Consider the following 15460-nt stretch of genomic DNA (forward strand, 5'->3'; position numbering starts at 1 on the left):
TCAAATGACATCACTGATGACATCACTGATGACATCTCAAATGACATCACTGATGACATCACTGACATCTCATTTGACATTACTGATTACATCACTGATGATATCATTTATGTGATAATACATCTTCAGACTCTAATATAACCTTTGATACACTCAGTGTAAACAGGCACTCACAGACTGTCACACATCCATGGAGTTACTCACACACCTATTCAGTCATGCAAAGAGTCAATCACATCTCCATTTCCTTAACTATACAGTTATACACACCTTACTTATTCAAACATATACTAACACATATTTACTCTCTTATACAATCCTTGATACAACTTCACAATGATTCATACAGCCACTCTCACATTCACTGACTCTTATGTTCAGTTATTTATATATGTCAACTCTCACATGGAGTGTGTTTTACATATGTACTTACTTTGACATGTAGAACTGAGATATCCATTCACTCACCAATATACTCATGCACACAGTCAACTGTCCATACAGCTGTTTCTACATGCACTTTTGAACCCATACACCTAGGGAATCAACCGCTCACACATCTATGCACAGAGTTATACACCTCCCAGCCACCCACACACACACTCAGTCTCCCATACAAATACTTGGGCAACCATTCAATAACCCATATAGTTACTGATATAGCTACTGATTTAAACATGCAGCAGTTTACAGAAGAACATAAATATTGATTGCCAAATTAAGACACTTTAATCACTAACCCATGCACTCAGTGAGACACATTTAATCATTCTCTCATACAGTCATTCATGCACCTACTAAATCCTTCATCCAGACACTTATACATCCACTCATTCTTCAATATGTAAGACATATTTTAACTTTACAGAAACATACAGTCACTGGGTGTTGTCATCAGTGATGTCATCAGTGATGTCATTTGAGATGTCATCAGTGATGTCATCAGTGATGTCACTGACCATGTCATGAATGATGTAATATGTGACATCATTAGCAGTGGATTGCGGGTCCGCGATATATAGTTAGTGCAACTAACTATATATGGAATTTCAATGGTTTTGTGCAAATAAAATAAGGTTTTTTAAATGCTAATCCCTAACTATATATGGTCTATAACCTATGGTTTTTTCAGTGAATTTTCAAGGTTTTGTAAATGCAAATTCCTAACTATATATGGTCTATAACCTATGGTTTTTTCTGTGAATTTCATTGGTTTTTTAAAAGCTAATATCTATAGCTGTAAAATATATTCTTTATTAAGTGACGTATCACGTAGCCCGTGAGACGCCTCATGATGCATCGCATAACCGTGACGTATCGTCTCTGCAGCGCAAACCAAACCCAAAACGTAAGCGCGCCAGAACACGCTTAAAGATATATATATATTTTTTTAACCTTAATTAGACAAAATCCACACGTGCACATATCACAAACGTTCAAAAAACACAATATGTCGGACTACCGTTACGCTGCCGGTTAGCTGCCCGGTTAACGTACCAGGAAGCACCTTTACCGCGAAAATCGCAAATTTTTTTTTTTCACCCCCAGGGAACTTTAATAGCCCCCTCATCAATCCTAGGGGTTCAGGAGGGGTCTGCCTTACCCCTTTCATTCATTTACACCTTTTTTTTTTCCACCTCTTGTCTCTCGATCCCACAGAGAGACAAGATGGCGGCCGCTCCAGACTGTTTACAATGATAACAGCCAATCAGCTTCTCCTCAGACTCCCGTTACACTGCCGATTAGCTTCCCGGTAGCTGCCCGGTTAGCTGCCCAGTTCGCGTACCAAGACGCGTCTCTACGGCGTTTGTTTTTTTTTGGCCCCACGTGGCTTTATAATATCCCCCTCATAAATCCTAGGGGGTCAGAAGGGGTCTACCTTGCCCTGTTTCCTTCATTTCCCCCTTTTATTTTGGCCTCCTCTTGTCTCTCGATCCTACCGAGAGACAAGATGGCGGCCGCTCCGGACTGTTTACAATATTGACAGCCAATCAGCTACTCCTCAGACTCCCGTTACACTGCCGGTTAGCTTCCCGGTTAGCTGCCCGGTTAGCTGCCCGGTTCGCGTACCAAGACGCGTCTCTACGGCGAAAAAATCTGATTTTTTTTTTTTTTTGGTTACACTGCCGGTTAGCTTCCCGGTTAGCTGCCCGGTTAGCTGCCCGGTTCGCGAACCAAGACGCGTCTCTACGGCAAAAAAATCGGATTTTTTTTTTTTTTTGGGCCCGGCGTGGCTCTATAATATCCCCCTCATCAATCCTAGGGGGTCAGGAGGGGTCTACCTTGCCCCCTTTCCTTCATTTCCCCCTTTGTTTTGGCCTCCTCTTGTCTCTCGATCCTACCGAGAGACAAGATGGCGGCCGCACCGGACTGTTTAGAATGTTGACAGACACCGGAGAGCCAATCAGCTTCGCTTTGCAAAGTTCCGATACGCGAAAAGTTCGCGAACCGGTTAGCTGCCCGGAGCGCTGTTACAGATATATATCTTGATTTAAACGTTAATTTCTCAAAATCCACTGAAGCACATATATTGAGACCTAGCAAAGGCACATCGGGGTACCAGTCCCTACAATTTTGCCAAGTTTCGTGGAAATCCATTCAGCCGTTCGGGCTAAAAGTGAGTCCAACCGCCCTATGGAAATTAACATGGGAAAAACGCGTTTTGGGACCCCCCTTTTTTCTCGGCCCCCCCCTTGACGAACCCCCCCCAAATTTTCAGGAGCTGCTCAGAAACAAGATGTGCCATTTTCCTGAAAATTTCAGCCGATTCCGTCCACAAACGCCAAAGTTATTAGACATAGAATTTTCAAAAGTCCCATAGGAAAAAAATCCTAACTATATATACCTACTGGCTATCGCCAGTAGGTAATTACCTACTGCCGGTCGCCAGTAGGTATATATAGTTAGGATTTTTTTGAATAGGGATTTCTGAAAATTCTATGTTGAATAACTTTGGCGTTGATGGACGGAATTGGCTGACATTTTCAGGAAAATGGCACATTTTGTTTCTGAGCGTCCCCTCAAAGTTTGTGGGGGTTTCGTCAAGCGGGGGCCGAGAAAAAAGGGGGGTCCCAAAACGTGTTTTTAACATTGAGTTTTCCATAGGGCGGTTGGACTCACTTTTAGCTCGAACGGCTGAATGGATTTCTATGAAACTTTGCAAAATTGTAGAGACTGTTTGCCCGATGTGCCTTTGCTAGGTCTCAAGATATGTGCTCCAGTGGATTTTGAGAAATTAACGTTCAAAAAAATATATATATCTGTGACAGCGTCCCGGTTAGCGCCCCGGTTCGAGTACCAGACGCGTAACGGAACTTCGCGAGGAGAAGCGGATTGGCTCTCCGGTGACTCTCAACATTCTAAACAGTCCGGAGCAGCCACCATCTTGTCTCTCGGTAGGATCGAGAGACAAGAGGTGGAAATAAACAAAGGGGGAAATGAATGAAAGGGGCAAGGTAGACCCCTCCTGACCCCCAAGGATTGATGTGGGGTCTATTAAAGGGCACGCGGGGCAAAAAAACAAAATAATTTTTTTTTTCGATTTTTAGCGGTGGAAGCGCTACCCGGTACGCGAACTGGGTAGCTCACCGGTAGCGTAATGGGAGTCCGCCATCTTGTGTTTTGGACAAATTTAGTCACAAGATGGAGGATAAACAATGTTAGGAATGGGTATAAGGGGGCATGGGAGACATATCCAGACCCCCTAGGTTTTCTGAGGGTGGCTGAGGAGGCCCATACATGTAAAAAAAAAAAAAAAAAAAAAATTTCACATTTTCGCACGGTTAGCGCCCGGTCAGTGCACCGAGTAGCGTTCCGCAAAGCGTAACAAGGGGAAAACCAAGGGAAATAGTAAAATAATATTTTAGAGTGCTTTGAGGTAGGGTAGCTCTGAATAGAGCTGTTGTCTTGTGTGGGTGATGTAAGTACCAACATGTAGGTACCAATGAAGAGTCTAAAATTCAATGTACACCGTCTCCTCTGTAGATATTTTGTATGTTCTAATATGGGTTATTTAAATGTAAATGTGTGAAAAAGCACTTCATGCTTTAAAGCAATTGTATTTGTGAACTGATTGTTCTTTCCTCTTAGTCCTCCTCTTTGTTTTTTTTCCCTACACTCTTCTTCAGCTTGATAGTTGATAAATTCGTTCCCTCAAAAAATGTATATACATAAAAAATTATATTAAATACATATAAAATATATTTTTCCTTTAAAAGAAGAATACATTTTACAGCTTTTGATATTTGCTATTAAAAAACCATTGAAATTCACTGAAAAAACCATAGGTTATAGACCATATATAGTTAGGAATTAGCATTTACAAAACCTTGAAAATTCACTGAAAAAACCATAGGTTATAGACCATATATAGTTAGGAATTAGCATTTACAAAACCTTATTTTACTCACACAAAACCATTGAAATTCGCATATATAGTTAGTTGCACTAACTATATATCGCGCACCCGCAATCCACTGCTGATCATGTCACATATTACATCGTTCATGACATGGTCAGTGACATCACTGATGACATCACTGATGACATCTCAAATGACATCACTGATGACATCACTGATGACAACATCCAGTGACTGTATGTTTCTGTAAAGTTAAAATATGTCTTACATATTGAAGAATGAGAGGATGTATAAGTGTCTGGATTAAGGATTTAGTAGGTGCATGACTGACTGTATGAGTGAGTGATTAAATGTGTCTCACTGAGTGCATGGGTTAGTGACTAAACTGTCTTAATTTGTGCATCATTAATTTATGTCTGTTGTTCTGTAAACCGCTGCATGTGTTGATCAGTAGCTATATGAATAACTATATGGGTTATTGATTGGTTGCCCAAGTATTTGTATGGGAGACTGAGTGTGTGTGTGGGTGGCTGGGAGGTGTATGACTCTGTGCATAGATGTCTGAGCAGTTGATTCACTAGATGTATGGGTTCAAAGGTGCATGTGGAAACAGCTGTATGGGCGGTTGACTGTGTGCATGAGTGTATTGGTGAGTGAATGGATATCTCAGTGCTACATGTCAAAGTAAGTACATATGTAAAACACAGTACATGTGAGAGTTGCCATATATAAATAACTGTGCATAGGAGCCAGTGAATGTGTGAGTGGCTGTATGGATCATTGTGAACTTGTATCAGGGATTGTATAAGAGAGTAAATATGTGCTAGTATATGTTTGAATAAGTAAGGTGTGTATAACTGTATAGTTGAGGAAATGGAGGTGTGATTGATTCTTTGCATGACTGACTAGGTGTGTGAGTAACTCCATGGATGAGTGACAGTCTGTGAGTGTCTGTTTACACTGAGTGTATCTAAGGTTATATTAGAGTCGGAAGAGGTTCATCGTATTATCACATGAATGATGTCATCAGTGATCTGATCAGTAATGTCAAATGAGATGTCATCAGTGATGTCATCAGTGATGTCATTTGAGGTGTCATCAGTGATGTCATCAGTGATGTCATTTGAGATGTCATCAGTGATGTCATTTGAGATGTCATCAGTGATGTCACTGACCATGTCATGAATGATGTAATATGTGACATGATCAGCAGTGGATTGCGGGTGCGCGATATATAGTTAGTGCAACTAACTATATATGCGAATTTCAATGGTTTTGTGTGAGTAAAGTAAGGTTTTGTAAATGCTAATTCCTAACTATATATGGTCTATAACCTATGGTTTTTTCAGTGAATTTTCAAGGTTTTGTAAATGCTAATTCCTAACTATATATGGTCTATAACCTATGGTTTTTTCAGTGAATATATATATATATATATAAATATAAATATATATATATATATGTATATATATATATATATATATATATATATATATATATATATATATATATATATATATATATATATATATATACACACACACACTTGCCTTTATACTTACAGTTTACAAGGTAATGGGCTGCACCGTAAAGGAAGGTCATGGAAATGGTATGACACCAGACTACCATGGCCAAAATATAATCTGTTACAAATATTTTGTCCTACATATTGGTTATAAATCACCCCTTTGGAGTTAATAAAAATCAACCCCAATGGAGCAAACATTTTTCTGAACAATATTTAGACCAGTATATTTATTCATGTAGTTTTTGTTCTTATTAGTTGTCTAACACTCCTGCAAGCACAGAACCCTAAAATAAGCCTGGTTGTGGGAAAACACTTTTCAAAAACAACCCTGATCTATAATAAAAAACAATATTTTTGAAATTCCATTTCATTCAACTCAGATGTTGGAACAGAGTTTAATGTAACTATTTGTCTATTTGGTGTTTAACAGTGTATGTATGTATTTATGTATGTATGTATGTATGTATATATATGTTATTTCTATAGCACTAAGCTAGTCACAATGCAGCATAGAGCTGCACATGGTCAAAGACATACATATGGTCAATGAGCAATATGGGAGGAAAATAAGTTGTGGACAAGTAATGCACTGTGATGTAGTGTTCTTTAAAGAGGTAAGCCTTTAGCTATTTCTGAAATGAAGGAAGTGTTGGGCCAGTCCTGTTGGTGTTTGTAAGTACAGCTGGATGTAATATTAGAATTATACTTTCACATGTTTAAATGCCAAGTGAATTTTCACATTTTATTCTGCTCTTCATCAGTAGTCGAGTTTCTAAAGAGATTTCCAAAAACCCATATGATCCAATACAAGCCATTTCATACACGTTCTTCCCAAATTTGTGATTTTTGATTTTATAATGCTCTTTTGAAGTTTTGTTTAATTATTGTGTGTGATAAGGAGGATTGTATGTGATTTCTTTTACTAATATATGTTTTAACTTAGATAAAGTTACCTCTTGATTGAACCAAGGAGGCTAAAGGCCCTTTAAATCACATCATCTTTTCAAAGAACCTGTTTCAGGAGCTGAATAAAAGAATTAAATTTAGCATTGATTTGTTTGGAAAAATAAAGTTCACCATGTTGGTTTCTATTTTCAGATTTAAACTTTTAAGTGACGACAACTCTTGCGATTACTTGTTATTTAACTGTGCAAAGAGGTGGTTGTCGCTGAGAATCGAGTTGCTTACCAATATTCTGATGATGATAGTAGCTCTGTTTGTGGTTCTCAGCCCTCCGTCAACAGTCAGTGCTTCATCCAAAGGCTTGGCATTATCCAGTACTGTACAGGTAAAAATATAGAAACTCGTTACATTTATTAAGAAATCTCAGGAAGTTGTACCTACCATTAGATGAAAACCTTGAACCCTACCTGTAGAATGTAGAGCTCTTTGGTCGCTGAAGTACCCCATTAACGTTTGCTCCTAGGACATTAACTCAAATGATAGAAAGCAGCAGGGAGTCAAACATTTCTATCATTCTATCTCTGATATTAAATGTAATATTAGAATGCAAATTGTTGCATGTTTAATTGTTACTAGTTTCCCCCGAAAACAAGAAAATACATATTTTAATTTGGGAAACAGTTTTCGGCATATGATTTATTATATTATGTACAGAATAAGTGTGTTGCACTTATTATGGTTGGGATATATGTTTTGTGGTATGTGTTAGCTGAAGATATTACTAATGTTTCAAAATTACAATATTAGGCAATTTAGTGTGGTAATGTAAACATTACTTTCTGAACAAACTACGCTTAGTTTCTGTTAGCCGAGAGTTACCACAGGTAAAGGTCAGATTTTTAAAAAAACAGACCTGCATTTTTGAAGATGAATATTATGAAATGTTTGCCAAATGAGAGATGTAGCAATGCAGTTCATGTTGAAACATGATTAAAAGTATTGCTTCATCAAAAGGTCATACAATTAACAAATCTTACCATTAACTAATTGTATGTAGCACATCATAATTAACTAAAATCTAAACTTGCAAGGGACAATGAAGCAAAAAAGCATGAAAGCATAAAAGAACAAAATCAATTATTAACATAAAAGATCTTCAGTTTTTGGTGGGAGACAGTTACAACTTCATTATGGATTTGTTCCATGTATATTGCTGTCCTGACGCAATGCAAGGATCAACAGAGGAAGATAAATGCTAAGTCTGCCTGATAACATACTGCTATTGCTTCTCTGGTACATTTAACCCCAAATTATTTAAACTAGGGGTGGAGTTTTCATCTTGTTGGGCTATAGATTTAAAAAACATGACTGTTCCCACCTCTATCCCGGCCACAATTACATAGTCAATTTTTTTTCTTTAGGTAGATAGAGTGTAGCACCTCAGAGGTAGCACCTCAGAGGTAATTGTACCAAGGAAAGGTTCTAAGTATTTTTATCTCTTCACTGCTAAATACAGTTTGCCTTAGTTTCCAAGTCATTATTAGACCCTTTACCCTAAAGAAATAGAATACATGATCAATAAGTTTTAGGCATTAGAGATATATCAAGAACAAAATTAAACACTTTTTATTTACTTTTTATTAAAGATAAGAAATAAAAAATGTACTTAAGGTCATACAGCCACATTAAACTGGATCCTTATCTATACTACCACCTTGAACAGATATTTCCAAAGCACAAGAGGTGGTTCCTTTGTTTGAGCATAGGACAAATTGATCATACCAGTCTGTGCCATTCGAAGATGGTGTAATTAGGTATTTATGTGACAGCTGTAATGTAAGTAAAAACGGTATTGCACTAAATGCAATATGATGCTCTACAATAATGCATGTTGTCTAGGTGGCAGGGGTAGAAAGGAAGATTCAGGCACTACATCTGTCACAAACATTTGTGGTGGTGCTGTAAATTTGTATTTATAACATACTTCATCAGAAAAAGAGTTACACCTGGGACTCTTGTGACAGGATGGATGATCAGACATAATTCCTAATTCACTGGAAACATGAACAAGGAACTAGCTCTTCCACGTCAAAGTTTCTACCTGGTTCGCAGAACTTTTATAGGCTCAGCACAGGTTTGCATGGGATCCCAGGAGGTCCCTTTGGATATTCTCTATGCAAGCATGGACACATGGAGTTACATATTTACATAAAATCATATAAACAAATTTATTTGCAGGAGACTGTGTGGGAATATACAGGTCAGCCTGAAATAAGTAAATATATGAGGAACCTTCCTTAAAAGTGAAAAAGAAGCTAATTCGAACCACTTGAGCTTTGTTGGCTATTCCACAGTGTGAAAAGGCAGTAGACTAATTAAGAAGGATTTAAATAATTTTACACCTTCCACTGTCATTTTTGATTAGATTTCCCCACACAGCAGTAATAGTCATCCTCATTTTTATTTTTTATTTTTTTTTAAAGACCTTTATTGCACATGTTGCAAATAACACAGCACAGAGCCTACAACCTCTTTGGTCCGGCTGCATATGGCGTAAGTTACATGAATTGTTGGTGGGATAACACAGCCGTTGCATCCGACAACCTTGGGGTCTGGGGACGTAACAGAGTACAACATGTATACATCATATCTTTGGTAGTTCGGGGAATAAACAGGTCTATGGTGTTTATGTTTTTTGTTTATGTGATAATGTATCTCCGGTGTCGTGGACATGCTGTCAGCAGTCCGTGTTAATCTATGATTAGCATCCATAGCAATAATAAACAGTGAAATCAGAAATATGAAGATCACAGGTCAGTCGCATGTGATACAATGGTGTAACAAGCAAATAGAGCAATGGTGTGCTGCACCAAGTCAAAGGAGCAGTCGTATTTAGTGGCAGTAAGAGGAAGAGACCGTTATAGCCGTATCCGGCGTGTCTGGTATCTCAACATGTGTGCCACCCTCCAACAGTGCCAATGTTGCTATGGTGGTCAGGGTTAGAAGTCGTAGCGTGGGACTGTCTGCAAGTGATAGGAGAGCATGTTCCTCCTCCACACCCCACAAGTTGTGTGTAACATGTCTTGCGTCATGTGAGTGAAGAGGAATCAGTAATTATCAGCGGAGATGCAGTTATCAACATCACATAAGCATAGTAGATAGTGTCCAATCAGCTATGAAAAAGGTCCTGTTTTTTAAAATATAACTAACGTGTAAACTAGAACATGAACTGTATCAGGGGATGGTGGGAGGAAAAGGACTATTGAGGGGTTAAGGCGTCCGTTCATGTGAGAACAGTGGGGGGGAGTTGCAGCAATAGATAGGGTCCTATAACATGAGGTCGGGATGAGACGGAATAGTAACGTGGGCATGAGGGGGGCCATTGCAGGGCCGTTTATGTGGCGTCTCTAGGGTGTGACAGTCGCACCAGCCACATGTAAGGAGTGGGATGGGGTTCCGTCACTTAGGAGACGGGAGGGTTGAGAAACCGTATGATCGTGTCAGGTGGGCAGGGAAGCGCTAGTGATTCTGAGCGTGAGGGGCTACAAGTGTGGCGCGGTACACGTACACGGGGTGCAAGTACAAACGCAGTTATGGAAGTCGTGGCATAGGCCGTGTCGTAGAAGGGAGAAGGGGGAGGGGGGCAACGGGCACTCAGAGTCCCTGCTGTGTCTTGTGTCAGAGAGACGGTCTGGGTGTGAGCTACCTCAGGTGATCCCCCATTCCAAACTCGCCCTCTGAAAGGACTTCAGTACTTCATCCCAGAGCTGTGCAATGGGAATTTCCTGAGTCCCGCTGTTTCCTCTCTGTGCAGCACTGTGCTTTCCGCTCGTGCCCAGTTGGTAAAAGACACTTACCGGTGCTGGATATGTGGGGGTATGCTGGCCTTCCATCGTTTGGTGAGTAGGCGTTTGGCCGTGATAAGTCTCAGGTCCCAAAACCTGGCCAGTACCTTATTCAGTTTGATGCGTTTGTAGAGTCCTAGGATGCAGGCTTCCCACGTGCGCGGCACATTTTCGTTAGTGCAGTGTGTTAGCAGAGCCACTATCGTGTCCATGTATGTCTGGATATCGGGGCATAGCCAGAGCATATGCAAGAAGTCTGCCCCAACTGGGAAACAGCGTTGGCATGCAGTATCGGTGGCTGAAAAATATCTGTTGATTTTATCGGGCGATAAATAAGCGCGATGTAATAATGTAAAATTGTACGACTTTGAAACGGGGGTTGCGTGGGACATTAGTCGGGCCAACCAGCACCATTGCCCATTCTTTGTCGGTCCAATCTCTCCCTCTATCCGTCGCCCACTTGTCTCTCAGCGGCAGGGTGGAGTGTTGTGTATGGGTCAGAAGGGCCTGCGCCAACCAGTGCACCACGTGGGTGCCGTTGCCCATGACATGCAGGTATTGCATGAAGTGATGCATCCGTGGTTCTTCAGATACGTCACCCCAGGTAGTTGTCAGTGTGTGCAAGAGGGACGCATGTAATAGGAATTGCCCATCTGGCAAGTCCGTGCTTGCAGTGAGGTCCGCAAAGGGTTCGCAGGGCACCTTCCGCATAAAGGTCTCCCAGTGTCTCCACACCCGCCCGTGTCCAACTCTCCAGCATTGCTTCCGTCAACACCCCGGCGTCTCTGGGTGTACCCAGCAGGGGAATCGTCGGGGCATACGGCGCCGTCGCTCGGGTGAGCCTCAGGCAGCGTAGGAAGCATTTGTGTGCCACTGCTAGGTGCAGTTGGGCAGGGCGAGGGGCCCAAGTCAGCGGATGAAACAAGGTGCACGTTTGTGTTTGGGTCCAGATGTTAGTGTCCGTGGCAGTGTCCCCCAGGATCTTACTGCACAGCCATCCCGACACCCATTGCAGCTGCGCCGCCAGGTAGTACAGCTCCGTGTTGGGGACCGCCAGGCCTCCCGATTCAGTGGGCATGTACATTTTCGCTAGTGCTATGCGGGGCCGGCCTGTGTTCCAGATAAGGCCACGGAGCATGACCTCCAGTTCGCGAAATATTTTGGTAGGGACATAAGTCGGGATATTGGCAAAATAATGTAATAGCCGCGGTAGGACAACCATTTTCGTCAGGTTTACACGGCTGGGCACATTAAAAGGCAGAGTTCTCCAAAAGGCTACTTGCACGCGAATGGAGGCGATCGCTCGCATTTGGTTTCCATCCAGTATGTCCGAGGGATTCCGATATATATGGATTCCAAAATACCGGAACGTAGTGGGATACCATAGCAGTCTCTCTCCACTAAGTTGGATATCCCTCTCAGGCATGTCCGGGCCAAAGGGGTAGGCTCTTGACTTGGACCAGTTGACTCTTAACCCTGACATATCTTCCAAGGTCCAGAATATGTCAGTGAGAGATCTCGGGATATCGCTCTGATCTCTGATATAGAGGAGCAGGTCGTCCGCATAAAGCGAGATCACATGGACACCATCGGCCATCGGTATTCCCCACTAAACCCCCTGTGTCCGCAGGATCGTGGCCAGAGGTTCCATTGCCAGGGAGAACAGTAAGGGTGACAAGGGGCAGCCCTGTCTGGTACCCTACCGCACTCGGACAGTATCAGACAGCAATTTGCCAGTGTGCATGCAGACCGTGGGTCTTTGGTATAGTAAGTCCACCATGTTCCTATAACCACTCCCCAGTTCGTATTTCTCCATCACCGCCTTAAGATATGGCCACTCTACAGAATCAAATGCCTTCTCAAGGTCCAGTACCAGGCATCCCGCTCTCGGCCAGTGCCAGGTGGCATACTCCTGTATTCGGAACAGTCTACGGATATTATAAGAGGTGTGGCGCGTCGGAACAAAGCCATTTTGATCGTTATGCACTAAAGTTGGGACCAGAGGGGCCAGGCACTGGGCCAGAGTAGAGGCGAGTATTTTGTAATCCGTGTTCAAGAGGGCCAAGGGGCGATAAGAGCCCATGCGGGTGCTATCTCTGCCAGGTTTGAGGATGGAGATAAGATTGGCCTCATTAAGTGTAGGAGGGAGGGAGGAGTCTTCCGCAGCTGCAGAATACATTTTCAAGAGCTCGGGGATGAGGATTTCTGAACCAGCCTTATAAAATTTGGCTGGTAGCCCATCTGGGCCAGGGGATTTGCCGTTTGACAGGTTGAAAATGGCTGTGCGGAGCTCTTCAGATGTGAGCGATGCTCCGAGGTCGTCTTGCTGTGCAGCAGTCAGGGCATTGGCAAGGCAGAAAGATACTCCTCTATATCAGGAGGCGGGACTCGGAGCCGGGAGCGATATAAGGCTCTATAGTGGGTCATGAAAGCGTTATGTATGTGGTGTTGAGTGTAGAGTAGCCCCCTTTCTTCTGTGCGTATCACCGACATCGGGGCCGCGCGATCCTCTTGCGCAATCAGCCAGGCCAGCAATTTGCCTGGTTTGTCGCTGAGGTGATGTGTGCGAGCTGAATGGGCCGCAAAATTAAGGTTACGTAGACGTTCTAAGAGGTGCTCCTTTTGCGCTACTGTCAGGGGGTTGTTAGTGCCTTCGATCGCGTCTTGTTCTCGATGGAGCAGGTCGGTTTCCAGTCGAGTCAAGTCACTGTCTAGCTGCCTCCGCATGTGTCCCTGTTTGCCCAAGCAGTGACCCCTAATCACGACTTTGAAGGCGTTCCATTCAATCTAGGGAGAGGATGCCGTGTCCAAATTATCTTCAAAGTATTGTGCGATTTACGTCGTAAGGGAATCTCAGAAGGACGCATCTAATAAGAGGGCCGGTTGTAGCCGCCTTGTAGGGATAGGTGGGTGTGGGCGCTCCCAAGCTATGGCCAGGACGTGTGGGTTATGATCCGAATGTGTGCGGCCCATGTATTGTGTGTCAGAGACAAGGGGGAGGAGGTCAGCGGATATCATGTACCAGTCTAAACACACATGTAGATCATGTGCACCCGAGTAATAGGAATATATTCGTGTGCTGAGGTTATGTGCCCTCCATGCGTCGTGCAAGTCCCACTGTGTGGCCCTGTTGACCAGTGCTTTCATTGCGCCGTGCGCCAGCGTGCCAGCTTGTGGTGGAGATTACCGGTCCAGTGTCTCGTCTAAGATGCAATTAAAGACTCCCCCCAGGATCCATGGAACGCCATGCCATGTCGCCAGTGTCGTCGACAGTCGGGTGAGGAAGCTACCCTGGTCAGTGTCCGGGGAATACAGGGAGGCCAGTACCACCAGCTGTCCATCCAATCTGCCCTGGACCACCACATATCTAACATCAGGGTCTATATGAGTGCTCGTGACCGCCCAGGGAGTCCCAGGTCGGATCCACAGGAGCGTACCAGGGCGAAGGAGGAGTACTCCGTTGCATATAATTGCCCACGCCATCTGCGGTGTAGTGCATGTACTTCCATTTTTTTCAGGTGTGTTTCTTGCAAGAGCGCAATATGTATCCTGTGTCATTTTAAATATGAGTAGATCTGATACCGTTGTGAAGGTGTATGCATGCCCCTGACATTCCAGGAACACATCTGAATCTCAGTCATGGTTGTCATCTAGGTAAGCCTTATGTCCAACAGTCGTTCCCAGCTCCTCATATGTGGCCCCTTCCAGGTCCCCCGGTCCCTCTCCTGCCTCATGTCAAAACAGAGCTGCATGTGTGATAAGAAGTGACCCACATAGTCGCAAGGGGATGGAATAAAAAAAGAACATGAAACGCCAAAAAAGGGCAACACAATGGAAAATACCAAATGGTCGGTTGCCCAACATGCCGCCGTCCCAACACTCAAGTGAGTTAAATTAACTATACAGTTCTAGGGGGTGTTAAGCAATTGGCACAAAGAGCTACACTACAGTATTGTTCGCAAAGGGGGTAACGTCCCACCCCGGGCCATAGACGGAAGGCCACAGCTGACAGGTTTCGCCGGGTATCCGCCCACCCAGTGCAAAGGGAGAATGTCTGTCTGATACAAAAGTTAGAGGGGGAGTTCGTGCGAGGGCACACACCTCCGGTCGAGCCGGGCCGAGGGACGCCAGGATACCCGTGACCACGGTGAGGGGAGAAATGTCACAGTGATACATGACAAGTGTGTGCAATGTCTGCAAGAAGTTACTCACTGCGACTCGCCGTCGCCAACTCACGTGGAGCAAGGGGGGGTCCCCCTCGCCCGGCGAGCAAGGATAGTGCAGGCAAGGCAGTTGCAGCTGTGTGTGTAGTTGGAAAGCCCTGGGGGCCCTCCTCAGACAAGTAAATCCGCCGTCTGTGGCATGACGTCAGGAAGGTCTGCGGACTGTTCAGAGTCCGGCAGTCCGTAGATGGCTTCGTCATCACTAGGAAACGTGCGTGGACTAGCTGCGGGGCAGAGGATGGCCCCGGAGAACCGCTGATTTCCGTGACCCTGCGTAGTGCGTCTTGTTGTTCCTGCAAGACCAGGTCTGCCGGAGGGGAGTGGGACGTCATCTCCTGCGAGCGGTGAGGCACGACGTTGTCTCGATCCTCGCGAGCGCGACATCATGGTAGTTCCCTGTGCCCTCCGGGGCGCTTCCTCCACCCCGCCATCCAGCCAAGCCTCAACCTCCTCGGGGCTGGTGAAGAAGTGTGTTTTGTCCTGTGCCACCACTCGTAGACGTGCCGGGAAAAGGAGGGAGTATTTGAGACCAGCCTGCTGCAGTCTCCACTTCACCGCCAGGAAGGAGTGTCACTGTCTTTGCACCTAGACAGTGTAGTCG

The 15460-nt window shown here is 43.8% G+C and overlaps 1 protein-coding gene across 1 annotated transcript in view; it reads left to right on the forward strand.

Annotated features, from left to right (window-relative positions):
- Nucleotides 1-15460, forward strand: part of LOC147677799 (ATP-binding cassette sub-family C member 12-like) — a 2578840-nt gene that overhangs the window by 2151934 nt on the left and 411446 nt on the right. Inside the window, exon 24 of the mRNA XM_086945588.1 lies at nucleotides 6987-7176. Coding sequence (XP_086801714.1) covers nucleotides 6987-7176 — 190 coding nt within the window. The remainder of the gene's footprint in view (nucleotides 1-6986; nucleotides 7177-15460) is intronic.

Source organism: Lissotriton vulgaris, chromosome 12 (genome assembly GCF_964263255.1).
Source record: "Lissotriton vulgaris chromosome 12, aLisVul1.2, whole genome shotgun sequence".
Lineage (NCBI taxonomy): Eukaryota > Metazoa > Chordata > Amphibia > Caudata > Salamandridae > Lissotriton > Lissotriton vulgaris.